The following is a 16,972-nucleotide window of genomic DNA, read 5'->3' as shown; positions in this document are numbered from 1 at the left end:
GAAAATTCAGGCAGCTTGGAAGGCACTTCATTTTCAGGGTTTGGTACAGAAAAGTGAAAATTATCCAAGTTCTTTGAAGTCTAAAATACATGAGCTGCTCTGTTTTTTCTGGGCTGCAGCCTGGCAGGATGGGTTTGCCAGGTGGCTGGTTTTGGGGACCCTCTTCCATTACTAAGTGTTTCCTGAGCCAGATACCTTACACCAACTATTTTTTCCTCACAACTCTGAGGTAGATGCTACTAATCTCTCCAGGTGACAGATGAGGGGGATGAATAAGTGGCAGAGGATGTATTTGGAGTGAGTTTTGGCAGTTTCTGAAATCCAACCTCTTTTAAGAAAGAAAATGCCACTGTCTGTGGGGTCTGTGTTGATTTCCTCTACATCTCCCCCAATCTGGAACAAGTCCTGTCTCCTCTGAGAAGAGAAGGAAGGGAAGCAGAGCTGCAGAACCGGAGAACATGACTATAGCCAAGGACTGAAGTTGCAGGAAACAGCAGAAAGTGGAATTTTGAGAAAAGACACAAGAGAGAAGGTCCCAGCTGACTCCGGCTCCCGCATGCCTGTGCAGGGTAACCTCTGCCCCCAACCCAGGCAGAATCAGCACACCCATCTATGAACTACTGCATTCACTAAGTGTGTGTTGAGTGCCAGGCACTGGAATGCAATGGTGAGCCAACACAGACAAGGCCCCCATGCTCATGGGGCTTACACTCAAGTTTTGGCAGCCCCAGCCCCTCTCCCATACACACCCCTGATGGATGCCACACAACTAACTGGTGGTAGTATGGTGCAGTATGGAGAGCATGATCTAGAGTCAGACCGCCTGCTCCAGCACTTACAACTGTGTGATCTTGGGCAGGTAACAGCCTCTTGGGCCTCAGTCTTCACCCCTGTAAGATGGGGATGATCATAGTAATAGCTACCTTAGGATTGTGTGAGAGTTCCAGGAGATAACATATGAAAAATTTTTTTCATGGCGCCTGGCCCAAAGAAAGTACTTGATAAATATTAGCTGCTATTACTACTGCTGCTGCTGCTGCTGCTGCTGCTGCTATTACTACTATTATTATTATTATATACAAACACTACCTGTTTCACGAATACAGGGCCATATCTTCTTGTTCTCCGCTGAGTTCCCAGTACCTAGCACATAATTGGGACTTAGCATGAATAAACGCATAGATGAAACCTGGCTTACATTTGAAGATACGACATTCTGGATCTTATGTCAACCCAGATAGATAACCTACTATGTGCTGGGAGCCACAAGGGACATTAAGAGTGGTTCCCGTCCTTGGGGTGCTTGACAGAAGATGCTCAGCAGAAGAGATGCTAGATATAAAGTTGAATGAATGCATGGATAAATGAATGACTATGAAAGCGAGCTCCTGTGCCGAATAAACACGTCCGGAGTCCCGTACCCCATACACACATTCGCTCACAGAGCTTTCTCTGGAGTGGGCACCAGGGGGCACTGAGCTCGGCCAGTCTCAGCTCCTGATCAGGATTCACGCCCAGGTTCTCAGGTGGACGCCGCGCGGTGACGTCATATCCGCGCCTAGACGTCACGCTTCCGGGGGGGGGCGAAACAAGAGCCAAACGTAAGTATCCCCGGAGTTTTCTGGGCCCAGGGTCTGGCCTTTGCGGGGGGACGCCAAGCTTTGGCGGATTCTTGCAGTGAACAGGAGTCAGGGAGGCACCAGGTTAGTGCGACCGAAAGCAGGTAAGCGGAAGCCCATAGCAGAGCGGCTTTTGCCGGGAGTGAGCTCTGTCGGCCGCGCTGGTGACGCACGGCCTGCGCGCCAGGTGCGCATGCGCAAGGTGGGAGTTACGGCGGGCGGCGCTCGGCCATCTGAAGTACCAAACCTCTCTGGCCCAAGACGCCGCGGGCTGCCGGCGAGATCCGGCAGCGCACCTCCCGGGGCCCCTGTATTACGGGGTCTCGGTAGCACATGGTGGCTGCGAGGAGTGAGCGGGACCACGTGTGCAGAGCGCATGCGCCCGGCGCCAGGTGGGCGCTAAGTAAATGGGGGACGTTAGTCAAAAAAAGTTGAAAACAACTGAAGTGTCCAACAGTAGGGGACTGGGCTTTTTTTTTTTTTTAATGATTGGTTTGGCCCCAAACTTATATATTGAATGTATACTGTGTGCACTTTTAGATTCCTAGGAAACAGTAGTGAACAAGATAGAACCCCGTTTCTTGCAGAGTGTACATTCTGTTGTGGGGGAGGGAAGTACAAGTAGAGAATAAATGAATTACGTAGTTGTGTTAGAAGGTGGTAAGTGCTATGGGGAAAAAACTAGAACAGGGGCATGGAGGGGCTGCCGTATTAGATAGAACAGCCACCGGAGCAAATCGAGGGGTGAGATTTGGTCAAAGCCATGAAGGAAGCGAGGGAGCGAGGCATCTGGCTACCTGGAGGAAGAATATGCCCAGCATGTGGAAAAGCTAGGAGCGGAGAGGCGCAGAGACGGGAGGGAAACGGTGTGTGAGGAAGAGCTAGGAGGAGTCTGGTGGAGGGAGTTGAGCAAGGGAGCATGGTCAGGGCTGTTGGAGGCAGCGGTACAATTCAGGTAAGGCCTTGCAGGGCTTGTAAGTCCTTTGTGTTTACTCTGAGTAAAACGGGAACCATTGCATTGTTTTGAGCAGAGGAATGGCAGGGCCTTGAATAGGTTTTAACTGGCTTGCTCTGGCTGCTGTAGAGACTAGATTGGGGGGTGGGGAGCAGGTGAAAGCAGGGACACCTATTACTAATAGGTCACTTAATGAGCATCCCTGCAGCCATTACAAAGGCTGGCTTCAAAGATGATAACAAGAGCTATGGAAGTGCTTTCATTGTTGTGGTGAGCCTGGCAGATTTGCCAGGCTGTATGAAGAGTACCCAGGCATCCTCTCCTTTAATCTCGGGACAGCCTGCAGAGGGCAATACTGTCACTGCCTCTGAGGCTGAGGCCTATGTGGAGGTGACTGCTCACTAAACACTTGTTCCTAAGTCTTTTTTGGTAAAATATACCTAACATAAAATTTACCATTTTTAAGGGTACAGCCTGTTGATGTAAAGTATATTAACACTGTTATGAAACCATTATCACTATCCATTTCCAGAATACTCCTTAAGTCTTCATTGTTATTGGCATCCTGAGCCCCAGGCACAATCTCATTCCCCTAGCTCAGGCAGCCAACTCCCATCAAGGCTGTTGGTAACTCTTAAAAAACACCTATCATGTGCCAGACAATGAATGAAGTGATTGAGGGTCCTATTCTCCCTGCCCTTCTAGTCAGGGATGACTCTAATGATTGGGAAAGAATCATCAGCTGATTATTTCTGCAGTCTTGAACATACAGGCCTAATACTTCTCACCATTCAGTAAGTGTTTATTGATTCCCTACTCTGTGCCAGACACAGTAACTATTCATGTTTTTAAGTGGATGCTTGGATGTAGCTCCTTGACCCTAACTTCTCATTTTCTCTGAGGGCATCATCTAGGAGTGCTTGAAACTGGACCTGACGCAGAGGTTTTTGTAAATGCCGGTTTATAGCTATATGACCTTGGCTAATTCCCTTTCCTTGGTTGGACCTCAGTTTTCTGGTTCCTTTAGTGGGGAACCAGATATTGAACAAAGAGTATTAAGAGATTGCATAACAAGTAAATCTAATTTAGAACAAGGTGTCCAAAAGGCTTTCTTGAAGAGGTGAAATTCCTAGGAGAGGTGACCTTTAAGCTAAAATTCAAAGGATGAATAGGGGCTATCCAGGGGAAGAGTGAGGTAGGAGTGGACCCGATGACAGATTCTCCCCAGGGGGGTCAGCATGTTGTGAATTCTTGAAGGATCCAGGTCTATTAGAAATGACATGAGTGCCCATTCCAGGAATTCCTCTTCTCAAACCCCTTGCTGTCTAAGCTCGATCTTTGGCGGGGCGGGGCGGTGGGGGGGGCGTTTACTATCAAATAGCTCTGTATAGACCTGGCCTTCAGAGAACAGGCAGGTCCAGCATGGGATGGGACAGCAGAACTACCACTCCTCATTCTGTTCATGTTCTGTGTTGACTGAGAGTAAACAAGAAGATCCTGCATTATTTTCCTGTATGCTATTTTTTTAAAAGATTTTATTTATTTAGCTGTCAGAGAGAGCACAAGCAGGGGGAGCGGCAGGCAGGGGGAGAAGCAGCTCCCGGCTGAGCAAGGAGCCCAATGCAGGGCTCAGTCTCAGGGCCTTGGGATCATGATGTGAGCCTAAGGCAGATGCTTAACTGACTGAGCCATCCAGGTGCCCCCCCCCTTTTTTTTAAATTAGGAGGCATCATACCAGAGTGGTCTTGAGGGGCTCAGGAGTGGTTGGAATCTGTGCCCTTGGGCAAGTGTTACCTCTCTGCCAAGCCTCAATGTCGTCTTCTTAAAAATGGAGGGGGAAAAGTGAGAATAGCTTTTACTTCATGGGATCATTTTGAAGACTTATGACCTAAGGCATGTGGGGCATTTAGCACAGAGCCAGGTACTTAGGGAAAAATGTCCATTGGGATTATGTTATTAGAATTTAAGAGTACAACAGTCTGGCATATATAAAATCTAGAAACTTTCTTTGTGTCTGTATGGGTAAATTTGGTTTGACCAGAAATAAAAGAATTACTATACTAGGAGTTCTTTTAGAAATCAAATGGGTCAAAAAAAAAAAAAGAAAAGAAAAAAGGGGTACCTGGCTGGTTCAGTCAGAGGAGCACGTGACTTGATCTCAGGGTCATGAGCTCAAGCCCCACGTTGGGTGTAGAGATTACTTAAATAAATAAGTAAACTTGAGGGGCACCTGGGTGGCTCAGTCAGTTAAGCGTCTGCCTTTGGCTCAGGTCATGATCCCAGGGTCCTGGGATCGAGCCCCGCATTGGGCTCCCTGCTCAGCGGGAAGCCTACTTCTCCCTCTCCCACTCCCCCTGCTTGTGTTCCCTCTCTCACTGTGTCTCTGTCAAATAAATAAATAAAATCTTAAAAATAAATACATAAATACACTTGAGAAACATCAAATGGGTTCAGGGTGCCTGTCTGGTTCAGTTGGTAGAGCATGAGACTCTTGATCTCAGGGTTGTGAGTTCAAGCCACACGGTGTAGAGCTTACTTTTAAAAAAAAATCAAAATGGGTTAAATTCTCATTTAAAAAATGGGGGGAAAAAAGTGAAAAATAGGTTGTACCTTGCTAATTTGTAGCCCTCTTGATTTTTCATTTCTAGATGTGGTCAGCTTTGGAAAAGATGCCAGCTCCAGCCACCACATATGAAAGAATAGTTTACAAAAATCCCTCTGAGCACCATTATATGAAAGTCCGCCTGTGAGTTCTCCTAAGTTCTATTTGTGATTACATTTTTATGAATCTGAATAGTATGAAACTTGATACATTTTTTTCTTTTTTATGTTTTTATAGAGAATTTCAAGATCGTGGGGTTGGACTGAATGCTGCACAGTTCAAACAGCTGCTTATTTCAGCCTTGAAGGACCTCTTTGGGGAGGTATGAATCACTTGGGAGATTGAACACTCCTAAGATCTTTGTAAGAAATACTAAAACAATGCTTTTCCAAATAATTATTTTGAAACTTTAAAAACATATTTGAAATTGCAGAAACAGACTTTCAAAAATGATGAATTTTGGGTAGGTTTGTTCTAATATGCCTTCTATTTGACAAGGAACTTGTTAGACAAATGTTTTAGTGCCATGCTACTCCCCAGTATGGTCCAGACCGGCAACCTGCAAAGTTTTTTGGGTTTTTTGTTTTGTCTTGTTTTGTTTTAAGATTTTATTTATTTAGAGAGTGTGTGTGAGCAGGGAGAGGGGCAGAGGGAGAGGGAAGGAGAACCCCAAGCAGACCCCACACTGAGCGCAGAGCCCAACCAGGGCTCAGCCTCAGGACCCGAGATCACAACTCGACCCAAAATCAAGAGTCGGACGCATAACTGCCTGAGCCACCCAGGTGCCCCGAGCAAACAGTTTTTTTGCCCATTGTGAAGATTTATACCAGAATCAGCACACTACTTCCTTTACTGAAAAAGTCTCCATAAACAAAAATTGAGGTGAACTATCAGAAGAGCTTGGTTAGAGCCCCACGTTGGTGTAGAGATTACTAAAAGTAAATAAATAAATAAACTTTAAAAAAAACTGAGCTGAACTAAACAATGTACTTAGTGATATTGTTGATTTGCATTGTGTTACAGCCTCTTATTTTATCACAGACCAGCACGTTGAGTAGGCCTATTTTAGCATTTACTTGAAAATAAGTAGAATTTTGAGAGAGAACAAAGACAGACGATTCAGGAAATTATTTCCTGATTCATATGTTTTATCAAGTCATAATCTGGTAAGCATCTCATTAAAATTAAAAACGTACACACCACAGCAGACTCAGTTAAGAGGATGAAAAGACAAATTACAGACTGGGGGAACTCAGGCGCCTGGGTAGCTCAGTCGGTTAGGCATCTGCCTTGGGTTCAGGTCATGATCCCAGGGTCCTGGGATTGAGTCCCGCATTGGGCTCCCTGCTCAGCGGGGAGTCTGCTTCTCCCTCTGTTTCCCCGTGTGCATACTCGCACGCTCTCACTCTCTCTCTCAAAAATAAATAAATAATCTTTTAAAAAATAAAAAGAACTCTAAAAACTCAATAATGAAGAAAACCAAACATTTCAACTTGAAAATGTGTAAAAGACACAAATAGACATTTCACTAAAAATGAGGTACTGTTGACAAAGAAGCACATGAATGAAGAGATGTTCAACATTATTAGCCATTGGGGAAATGCACATTAAAAACACACTAAGCTCCAGAAAACAACAACAACAACAAAACACAATGGGTGCGGGTGCCTGGCTGGCTCAGTTGGTGGAGCATGCGACTCTTGATCTTTTGACTCTTGACTCTTGGTTGTGAGCTCGAGCCCCATGTTGGGTGTCAAGATTATTTAAAAATAAAATCTTTAAAAAATAAGTAAATAAAACACAGTGAGCTATCACTACACACGTAACAGAAAAATCGAAAATAAAAAAAAATAGTGATAATACTAAGTGCTGGTGAGGATGTGGAGAAACTGGATCACTCATTCATTCATTCATTGCTAATGGAAATGCAAAATGGCACAGCCACGGGCGCCTGGGTGACTCATTCATTGGGTGTCTGCCTTCAGCTCAGGCATGATCACAGGGTCCTGGGGTCGAGCCCCGTGTTGGGCTCCCTGCTCAGTGGGAAGCCTGCTTCTCCCACTCCCCCTGGTTGTGTTCCCTCTCTCTCTGTGTCTCTGTGTCTCAAATAAATAAACGAAATCTTAAAAAAAAAATGGCACAGCCACTTTGGAATACCATTTGACAGTTTCTAAAAACAACTAAACATGCATCTACTATACTACCCAGCAGTTAACACACCTAGGCATTTGTCCCAGGAAGTAAAAACTTAACGTTCATATAAAACTTGTATGTGAGTGTTCATAGCAGCTTTATTTGTAAGAGCCCAAAAACAGAAATCAACCAGATGTCCTTCAATGAGTGAGTACTTAAACATTCATGATATATTGATAACATAGAATATAGTGAATAATAAAAAGGAACAAACTATAGATACACATAAAAACTTAACTGAATCTCCAGAGAACTATGCTAAGTGAAAAAGCTAATTCCAAAAGGTGACATTCTGGGTAATCCCATTTGTATCATGCTCCTGAAATAATGTAATTATATAATCTGGAGAAAGGTTCGTGGTTAGGGATTGGGAGGAGGAGTGGGTGTGACTAAAACAAGGTAGAAGAGGAAGAGCGCCCTGTGGCGATGGTGTAATTCTATCTTGCTGATGGTAGTGGTTGCATAAAACTATCTATGTGGTAAGATTGCATGGAAGTATGCACACACGCACACATACACGCACACACACGCACGGACAAATAGGAGTATGTGTATAACTGGTAAAATCTGAATAAACTGGTTTATCAATTTTAGGTTTTTGGTTTTGATATTGTTTGATATTACTGGGGGAGGCTTCATGAAGGGCGCGTAGAACCTTCCTGTAAATTTCATTGTAACCTCCTGTGATTCTAATTTTTCAAAATAAAAAGTTTAAGAAAAAAGTGTGTACCTTCTCTGTTGGGTATAAAACCTGGTTCCAGAATGATGAGTATTATGAGAGAGGAAGTGTATGCTTTCTATGTGTGAAACAGCATAGAAAGCAATTGAGCTTAATCTTGGGGATCAGGGATGGAACTTTTTTAACCCTGAGATCAAAAGTCTCCAGCTCTACTAACTGAGCCAGCCAGGCACCCCCAGGGATGGAACAATTTAAACAAAGACTTGAAGGGTGAAGAGTCATTAGCAATATGAAGAGTTACAGGAAGAACATTCTAGACAGGGGCAATTGTAAACAGTCCCAGTACTACAGCACAACTAAATAAAATACTGCTTTTTTGGAGGAGAAAAGCAGTTGGCAGGATTAGTTATTAGACTTTAAGAATAGTGATGATAGGGGCACCTGGGTGGCTCAGTTGGTTAAGCGTCTGCCTTCAGCTTGGGTCATGATCCCAGAATCTGGGGATGGAGCCCTGTGTTGGGCTTCCTGCTCAGCAGGGAGTCTGCTTCTCCCTCTGCCCCTCCCCCTGCTTGTGCTTACTCTCATTCTTTCTCTCTTTCTAGCTTGCTCTCTCTCAAATAAATAAAATCTTTAAAAAAAAAAGGATAGCCCTAATAGGGGCACCCTGCTGCCTCAATCATTGGAGCATGCAATTCTTGATCTCAGGGTTGTGAGTTCGGGCACCACATTGGGTGTAGAGATTACTTTAAAAAAATAAAAGAATAGTGATAATTATAGTCTGCTAATAGTATTTTTCCATACCTAGGTTGATGCAGCCTTACCCTTGGACATCCTAACTTATGAAGAGAAGACCCTGTCAGCCATCTTGAGGATATGTAGCAGGTATGACAGAGGCACCTTTGTAGTATAACAGAGCAGAGAGATGGATGGAGAAATAGAGCAAAAATGCTCTTCTCTAAGAGGAGGCTTGTCATTGTGAGCTCTGAGTAGTTTTTGGAAGTTTAAACTGGGAAGGATATGAACGTTTATCCACCAGGAGCTTAGACTATACAGAGCAAAACTCATGATTTGCTTACAACTGTAGTGTTTCCCAGTTGGTGGCCATGGTTGCAAACTCAAAAATGTGTATTTTAGAAACATTCCTAATTGAGGTTCATTTTATTCTCCGCTATGACATAATGTGCTTTTACTTTTAAACTTTTCTCATTTAGTGCTCTCTTTGGCAGCACATCTACTCAAGTTTTCTCATTTAAATTAGGTTTTCTGGACCTAATTTAACTATCTGGCCCATCACAAAAGTACTAGGGAGATGTCACAGAGACAAATCTTCATGCATTCATTCTTGATCTCTCTACAGTGGTCTTGTCAAATTGTGGAGCTCTTTGACTCTGTTAGGATCCTATAAAGGCAAGAAATGTGCCTTCAGAGTGATTCAGGTAAAGACTGTTCCTTCACATATTCCAAACAAGGCTGAGTAGGGGTCAAGCAGCTTTTTCTTTTTCTTTTTTTTTTTTAAGATTTATTTATGAGAGAGAGAGTGAGCGAGTGTTCCGGGGGGGAGGGGCTGAGGGAGAGGAGAGGGAAAGAATCTCAAGCAGACTCCATGCTGAGCAAGGAGCCCGACACAGGGCTCAATCCCATAACCCCAAGATTATGACCTGAGCCAAAATCAAGAGTCAGACACCCAACCGACTGAGCTACCCAGGTACCCCTCAAACTGCTTTTTAGTACATGTCCCATTTTTTGCTTGCATAAATCTAGTGTGGGTAACATTATCCAGTGGCAGCAGTGGGGAGGAATAAGGACTACATTGCTTCTGGAAATGTGAGAGAAAGCACTTAGATTTTAGATTGTATGGGAGATGTTTGGGGATGAAACTTGGAACTCTTGTGGAAAAGTCTTAACTTTTCATTTGTTGCTTAATGCCTGGTGCCTTAAATATTAGGACATGCTTTCTAAACCTACTGTGATCACTTGTGTATCTGAGGATGCTCTTTAAGATGCCACTGCATCAGCTTCGCTTACCCTAGAAAACTAGGCATGTTTCCACACACCCTGTGTTTCAGTGCAGTCTTCTCCCCAGATTTCCTTAACTGTTTTCTTTCTCTTACAGGTTTCTCCATTTCTCCTTGCCTTATCTGGGAATAGCAGGGAACTAGTATTGGATTGAATAGTCTTCAATTGCAGAAACATCCTTCTCTCAAAAGCATGTTTTGGTGACAATATGCTGTCTGAAGACTGAAGCAGTCTAAAAGCTCCGATTGCTGAAGATGTTCCCCGTAATTTCCCGCCATCATCTGTGGTGGGGTGGGCTTCAAAGGAGAATCTGCCTGAGCCAGCCAGTGGTGAGCAGGCATCACGTTGAGCAGATGCACACCAGAGTTGGAGACCGCGCTGAACTCAGCAGGGCCTTCACACAGAGGGACGTGGCTGCCTTCTCAGAATTAACGGGAGATGTCAATCCTTTGCATTTAAATGAAGATTTTGCAAAATATACCAAGTTTGGAAAGACAATTGTACACGGAGTTTTGGTCAATGGACTTATTTCGGCTCTCCTGGGAACTAAAATGCCAGGGCCAGGCTGTGTATTACTTTCACAGGAAATTAGCTTTCCAGCCCCTTTATATGTTGGAGAAGTTGTTGTAGCTTCCGCAGAGGTAAAAAGGCTAAAGCGGTTCATTGCTGTTATTGCGGTGTCATGTTTTGTAAGAGAAAGTAAAAAGACTGTTATGGAAGGCTGGGTTAAAGTTATGGTCCCAGAAACTCCCCAGTCCTGAAATGTGTTTAAAGATGGACATTCAAGTGCCAATGGTACTGTTCTTGAAGAGCCTCTGAGGAAAAGGGAATGCTGCTCTTCACCAAGGGATGGCCCATAGACCTAGAAGCCCATGTTGGGGGAGGGGAGCAGGTAGAGGGGTTTTCAAAGGTCCGTTGTCCAATTTGGCTTTATGCTTCACACAGACTTGAGTATATTCCTCCTCTGTCTAGGTTTTTAAAATTGAAGAAATATCGGGAAAGTTATTTAGCTAAAGGTTCTTTTAGGATTTCACATCTATTAGATTTGTATTTGAATAACACAAACCTGCCTCTATCTGTGCAGAGTAAGTTTGTCACTGAATTTATAACTAGCATTTATTTAATTACTGAAGGCAACAACAGAATTCAGGTCATCTTTGAACACCTACCTTCTACCTGTCAGGGTACTTAGATCCTGTCCTTCAGCAGTTTCTGAGTCAGAGTTTATTGTAATTTGTTACTGTTTATACCACAGTGGCACCTTGTTCTATCTTCAGTGGCATTTGCTTTTCAGATGGCTTTCCTGTGATTGGAGAAGGGCTTACGTGCACCTTTGGACTCATTTATGTAAACTCTCTCCATCTCATGGGATAACAACACCTACCACACAGGACTGTTGGAGATGCTAGATACAAATAGCTAAGCACAAAGTCCAACCGGTCATCCATTCTCCCCTGTGAATGAAGTTAGAGGTTTTCCCAAGTTTAAAGCAAACTAGCCCACAATTAAACAGGTAACAGACTTCATTTTTCAGAATGTCAATCAATTTAAACCTGGAATAGAATTGGAATGCAAAATTTCTATTTTAGTAATCCAGATTATTTTCTCCCTCCCTTGAAAACACTGTGGATTCTCCCCTTTACAAATAATATATGCTTATTGTAAAGATTTATAAATAAAAAGTATAAGGAACCCTGTGGAGGCCAAGTTCTTAAGAGTTGAGGGATATTGAAAATTTAATCAGTATTAAAAAAAAAAAGTTGGGTACTGAAGAGGAAATGCGCCTAATGCGTTTGTACTGAGTGGTCATCCCAACACAGCCAACACTTTTAAGAATCTATAACAGAACATCCATCTCTGCTCTGTGGCTTTAGATGGTGGTTCTGATTACAACTAGATGCTTTGATCAGGAAGATCAAGTGTCACTGGTGGGATCAACCCCCATTTTCCGGGAAAAGGTTTTTCCTCCTGGTAGATCAGTAACTAGTTTTTTTTTTTTTTTTTTTTACATCAAAGGGATAAATTAAGCAGATTACTAGAAAAAAGTCATTCTGGGCACTAGAGGGCAATGATGTGTATAAATAATATTTTTAAACTGTTGAATATTGTACCACCACATCCTAGTCGGTGGATGGTGAGATGAAAATACTAAAATCAACATGAGAAGCAATGATGCCCTCATGAGTTTCAGAAGGGGCTGTTGTGGGGGCTCAGATACACACGAAGACTTATTCATAGGGAAGGCTACACAAGCTAAAACTTTGATACGACATTGAAAAAAAAATGAGAACTTGGAGCACAAAATACAGACTCAGAGCTAAGACTGTCTGTTCCTGTAGAACTCATTCTCTGGGACTAGTAGCACTCTTGAAGCATAGGTCCATAAATGGAGTGTAATTTGATTATTAATACTAGTAGCTACCATTTTTGCAGTATGAGCCAATCCCCACCCCCCCTTTTTAAAAGATTTTATTTTTGAGAGAGAGTGCCAGTGGGGGAGGGGCAGAGGGAGAGAGAATCTCTGTAAACAGGCTGTGTACTGAGCACGGAGCCTGACGGCAGGGCTTGATCTCATAATCCTGAGATCATGACCTGAGGTGAAGCTGAAACCAAGAGGCAGACACTTAGCCAACTGAGCCATCTAGGCACCCCATTTTCTTTTTTTTAATTGAAAATTTTATTTTATTTTTTTAAATTTTATTTATTTGACAGCACAAGTAGGCAGAGTGGCAGGAAGAGGGAGAAGCAGGCTTCCCGCTGCGCAGAGAGCCCAATGCAGGGCTGGATCCCCAGGACCCTCATGGGTCCTCATGACTGAACCACCCCAGTGATCCTGAGATTTTATTTGTAAGTACTCTCTACACCCAGTGTGGGGCTCAAACTTACAACCCCAAGATCAAGAGTCACATGCTCCACCAACTGAGCCAGCCAGGTGCCCCAATGAGCCAGTTTTCTACATTAACTCCAATCTTTGAGAACTTTGTGAATTAAAGTTAATGTCCCATTTTAAAGGCAAGGAAATAGACTGATGCTGTGTGACTTGCCCAAGGCTGTACAGAAAATAGACTGATGCTGTGTGACTTGCCCAAGGCTGTAGAGCCTGGGATGCAAATGGGGACCTGCCTGGCTCCAAAGTATTTCTTTTCTCCATCTCCCTGTGGGTCTTACAATGTTCCCATTACTGGAGCCCTGTCAGTTTCTGTAATAGTATCCCGTTATGTGGCATTAAAGTATTCAGAACCACCATTTTATAGAATTCTTTTTATATTCAGAATGTGCTAGATCTTACTTCCTGCTACAGTTGCAGCATTTTCCTATACATTATTAGGTGATGGCTTTCACCCGTAACCATCACCTACCCTTTTTCTCAGTTGACATTCAGTGATTACTTGTCTTTAGAGCAGAATTACCAAAAAGGTTATTCTAAAGGTGAAAAGTTATGTGTAGGCCACGTATGGTGGAGATGGGGATGCCAGGCGTGGCTGGTCACTGATACTGTGTAATTCAAAAGTAGCTTATCAATATGAGCATTTTCATTTTTTAAATGGTCCCTGAGTGCCATGGTCTTCTTTGATCTCCGTAAATCAATAAAAGGTTGGACTAGAGAAGTAGGCAAGAAGGGATACTTCTCTGTCAATGATGACTTCTTATTTTTACTCAGAGATGCTCCAGCCACTCTTGCTTTGTGAAAGCTGGCTCTCAGGGAAACTGGCTGATGATTGTTTTCATATTGAGCCTTGTAGGAAATGCCAAAAGAATGTGGTTCTTCTGATGAAAGCAGGGGTGACCCTCAAATTAGGAACTTCTCTCCAAGATAGTTGAGAGGGGGCCTTGATTGTACTAGGTCACAGGTGGAAGTGAGTACAAAAGTACTGACTAAAATAGCGGGCCAAATTGTACTAGCACTTTCCGCATAGGGGCATCGTAAGACTGCAATTTATGTCATGTTTGATTGCTACAGAAAGATAGACTCATCTTAAGCAATTTCAGCCTAATGTACTGGAAAATTGCTTAACAGATTTTTATATTCTATTAGAAACATTTCCATATTGGTGAGATGCCACTCATTTCTTATTCTGGGCAGCAAATCTTGAGTAACAGCAGGAAGAAAGCCTCACCACAGCCTCCGTTCATCTTGTGGACCTGATTTGCGTATTCATCTAGAAAAAGAAGAAATTGCTAAATGCACAGTGGTACCTCTTAGGTAACCACAGGTCTTCATTTGGTGCTGAATTATTAGCCAATTTTCTTTTATTTTCTTTGAGTATGATTCCGAGACCAATTTACTCCCAAAGAAAATTGCTATTAAATTATATCTATTAAGTTTTTATATTAAAACATACTCTAGCAAGGGTTGACTGTCACTCTGAGCAGCTGTGCCCCTCTGAATGCCTCATGTGTTGGCATAATTTATTAACTGGCTCTATCTGAGCAGAATGGGAGTGCTGTGAAATTACTTTTGGGTTGCACTTCAGTATCTCCGGGGTCCCAGATGTTTCACTTTCTTTGTTCTTGGCTTGCCTTCATTTGGATTACAAACAGCAGAAATAAGAATTCTCAACATCTTCAGAGAAATGTTGGGTTGGAGCAAAATCAACTACAAGAAACCATTTAAATTCAAAATCCTAAAAGAACCCAAGAATGATGTTAACACTATATAAATAGAACAGGATTAATAGGAGGCCCCACAAACAGTCAATTTCTCGGCCACAATCAATTTCTAGGGTGGCTTTTAGCTGTATATGACCTTTTTTTTTTAAGATTTTATTTATTTGTCAGAGAGAGAGAGAGAAAGACTGAGCACAAGCAGGGGGAGCTGCAGGCAGAGGGAGTAACAGGCTCGCCACTGAGCAAGGAGCCCAACACGGGACTCGATCCCAGGACCCTGGGATCGTGACCTGAGCCGAAGGCAGACGCTTAACCGACTGAGCCACCCAGGCGCCCGTGTATATGACCTTCTTATAAATCCTGGGCAAAATTCCTCTGTGACATGATAGCAAATCCCAGGGTCTTGGGATTGAGCCCCGAATTGGGCTCCCTGCTCTGCGGGAAGCCTGCTTCTCCCTCTCATACTCCCCCTGCTTGTGTTCCCTCTTTCGCTGTGTCTGTCTCTGCCAAATAAATAAATAAAATCTTAAAAAAAAAAAGAAAGAAAAAATGAAATTATAAGGCTCACCGTAGCATTTATTCTGAAGGGCTTACTTCAGGCAAGAATTTTCAGAGAAAGGGAAAGTCTGATTGAGAGTTAGTCTCTGGCTTCATCCCATCATATATCTGATGTCTTGCTTTCAGTTTCTTTTCCCCAGTGAGGAAAACCTAGATAAGGTTGTTATTTTACAAACTTTGCAGCTCGATTGTATGTTATTTTTTTCATAATCATACAAGTAAAATATCTTCATTAGAGACATTTTGGAAAATACAGAAAAGCATAAAAATGGAAGGCAGTCCTTCCTAGAGACCCTCAATTAATATTTTGGTGTTTTCCCTGGTTTTTCTATATAAACATTTTTTAAAACTTGGGATCATACAGGGCGCCTGGGTGGCTCAGTTGGTTAGCCGACTGCCTTTGGCTCAGGTGATGATCCCGTAGTCCCAGGATCAAGCCCCACATTAGGCTCCCGCTCAGCAGGGAGTCTGCTTCTCCCTCTGACCCTCCCCCCGTCATGTGCTCTCTCTCTCTCTCTCTCACTCTCTCTCTCAAATAAATAAATAAAATCTTTAAAAAAAATAAAACTTGGGATCGTAGAAATGCATATATTGTTTTTTTTCACTCACTATTACATCAGAGCATTTCCCAACATCATTAAATGTCCTTTGATAAGGATCACCCTTGATAATGGGTGAGAACATTTTTAAAGCCCTTGATATGTATTGTCAAATCTCAGCTCCTAGCACCAGGTAAAGTACCTATTACACGGTAAGTATTCTGTAAATTATTGTTGATGAATAAATGCCTTTCAGAAAGGTGGACCAATTTATACTCCCACCAGCAGCAGTATTTAAGAAGAGCCTTATCGTGGTCAGTCCACATCATGACAGGAATAATGATTAAAGCAGAATTTTGGTTTCTGTGATTCTGGCAATGAAATAATCCATTTACTTTAAAGAAATGGAAGTAAAAAGTTGAGGGGCCCCTGGGTGGCTCGGTTGGTTGAGCATCTGACTCTTGATTTTGGCTCAGATCATGATCTCAAGGTTGTTAGACTGGGCCCCATGGCAGCCCTTGCGCTGGGCGTGGTGCCTGCTTAAGATTCTCTTTCTTCTTCTACCTCTGTTCCTGCCCCTCCCCCTCAAAAAAATGAAAATTAAAAATAAAAAAAGAAGTAAAAAGTTGAATCATCCCTAAATGATATATGGTTGCATTTTAATAGGCTGCTGCTTTTAAACATGTGGAGACAAAAATGGAATGCAGGAAGAATTCTGATTATGTTAGGACTGAATCATGAAGTTCCTTGTTTCCCTTTTCACATGTCAGTCTGTCGTGTCTACTTGCCCAACAATTGCTATAAGCTCAAGATTTGGAGAGGGTATTCTTTTTCTTTTTTTTTTTTTGTAAAGATTTTATTGGGGCGCCTGGGTGGCTCAGTCGGTAAGCGTCTGCCTCCGGCTCAGGTCATGATCCCGGGGTCTTGCGATCGAGGCCCGCATCGGGCTCCCCGCTCTGCGGGAAGCCGGCCTCTCCCTCTCCCACTCCCCCTGCTTGTGTTCCTTCTCTGTCAAATAAGTAAAAAAAAAAAAAAATTTTTTAAGATTTTATTTATTTGACAGAGAGAGAGCGTGACGGCAGGAACACAAGCAGGGGGAGTGGGAGAGGGAGAGGCCGGCTTCCCGCAGAGCGGGGAGCCCGATGCGGGCCTCGATCGCAAGACCCCGGGATCATGACCTGAGCCGGAGGCAGACGCTTACCG

At 43.1% G+C, this 16,972-nt stretch overlaps 2 protein-coding genes across 4 annotated transcripts; both read left to right on the top strand.

The window, feature by feature from the left end:
• Positions 1-1,564: 1,564 nt before the first annotated feature.
• Positions 1,565-10,247, top strand: RPP14 (ribonuclease P/MRP subunit p14). 3 transcript variants are annotated; one of them, XM_028110480.2, is made up of 6 exons: positions 1,565-1,601; positions 5,223-5,320; positions 5,414-5,498; positions 8,854-8,930; positions 9,406-9,484; positions 10,162-10,247. In XM_028110480.2, exons 2-6 carry the CDS (start codon positions 5,223-5,225, stop codon positions 10,216-10,218), a joined length of 396 nt encoding a protein of 131 aa, XP_027966281.1. In that variant the 5' UTR covers positions 1,565-1,601; the 3' UTR covers positions 10,219-10,247. The 3 variants fall into 3 exon arrangements, with proteins under 3 accessions (XP_027966281.1, XP_027966282.1, XP_027966280.1); XM_028110481.2 differs by lacking the exon at positions 1,565-1,601 and adding an exon at positions 1,637-1,703; XM_028110479.2 differs by lacking the exon at positions 1,565-1,601 and adding an exon at positions 1,837-2,011.
• Positions 10,248-10,318: 71 nt separating this feature from the next.
• HTD2 (hydroxyacyl-thioester dehydratase type 2) lies at positions 10,319-11,756 on the top strand. Its single transcript, XM_088027864.1, has one exon. The coding sequence runs from the start codon at positions 10,319-10,321 to the stop codon at positions 10,823-10,825; it is 507 nt and encodes a 168-aa protein (XP_087883990.1). The 3' UTR covers positions 10,826-11,756.
• Positions 11,757-16,972: the final 5,216 nt, after the last annotated feature.

Source organism: Eumetopias jubatus, unplaced genomic scaffold, assembly GCF_037043125.1.
Source record: "Eumetopias jubatus isolate StellerSeaLion01/CBP00866 unplaced genomic scaffold, mEumJub1_p1.0 scaffold_1, whole genome shotgun sequence".
NCBI classification, from domain to species: domain Eukaryota; kingdom Metazoa; phylum Chordata; class Mammalia; order Carnivora; family Otariidae; genus Eumetopias; species Eumetopias jubatus.
Note: the sequence above shows the minus strand (reverse complement) of the source record. Positions and strands in the feature narration are given on the sequence as shown.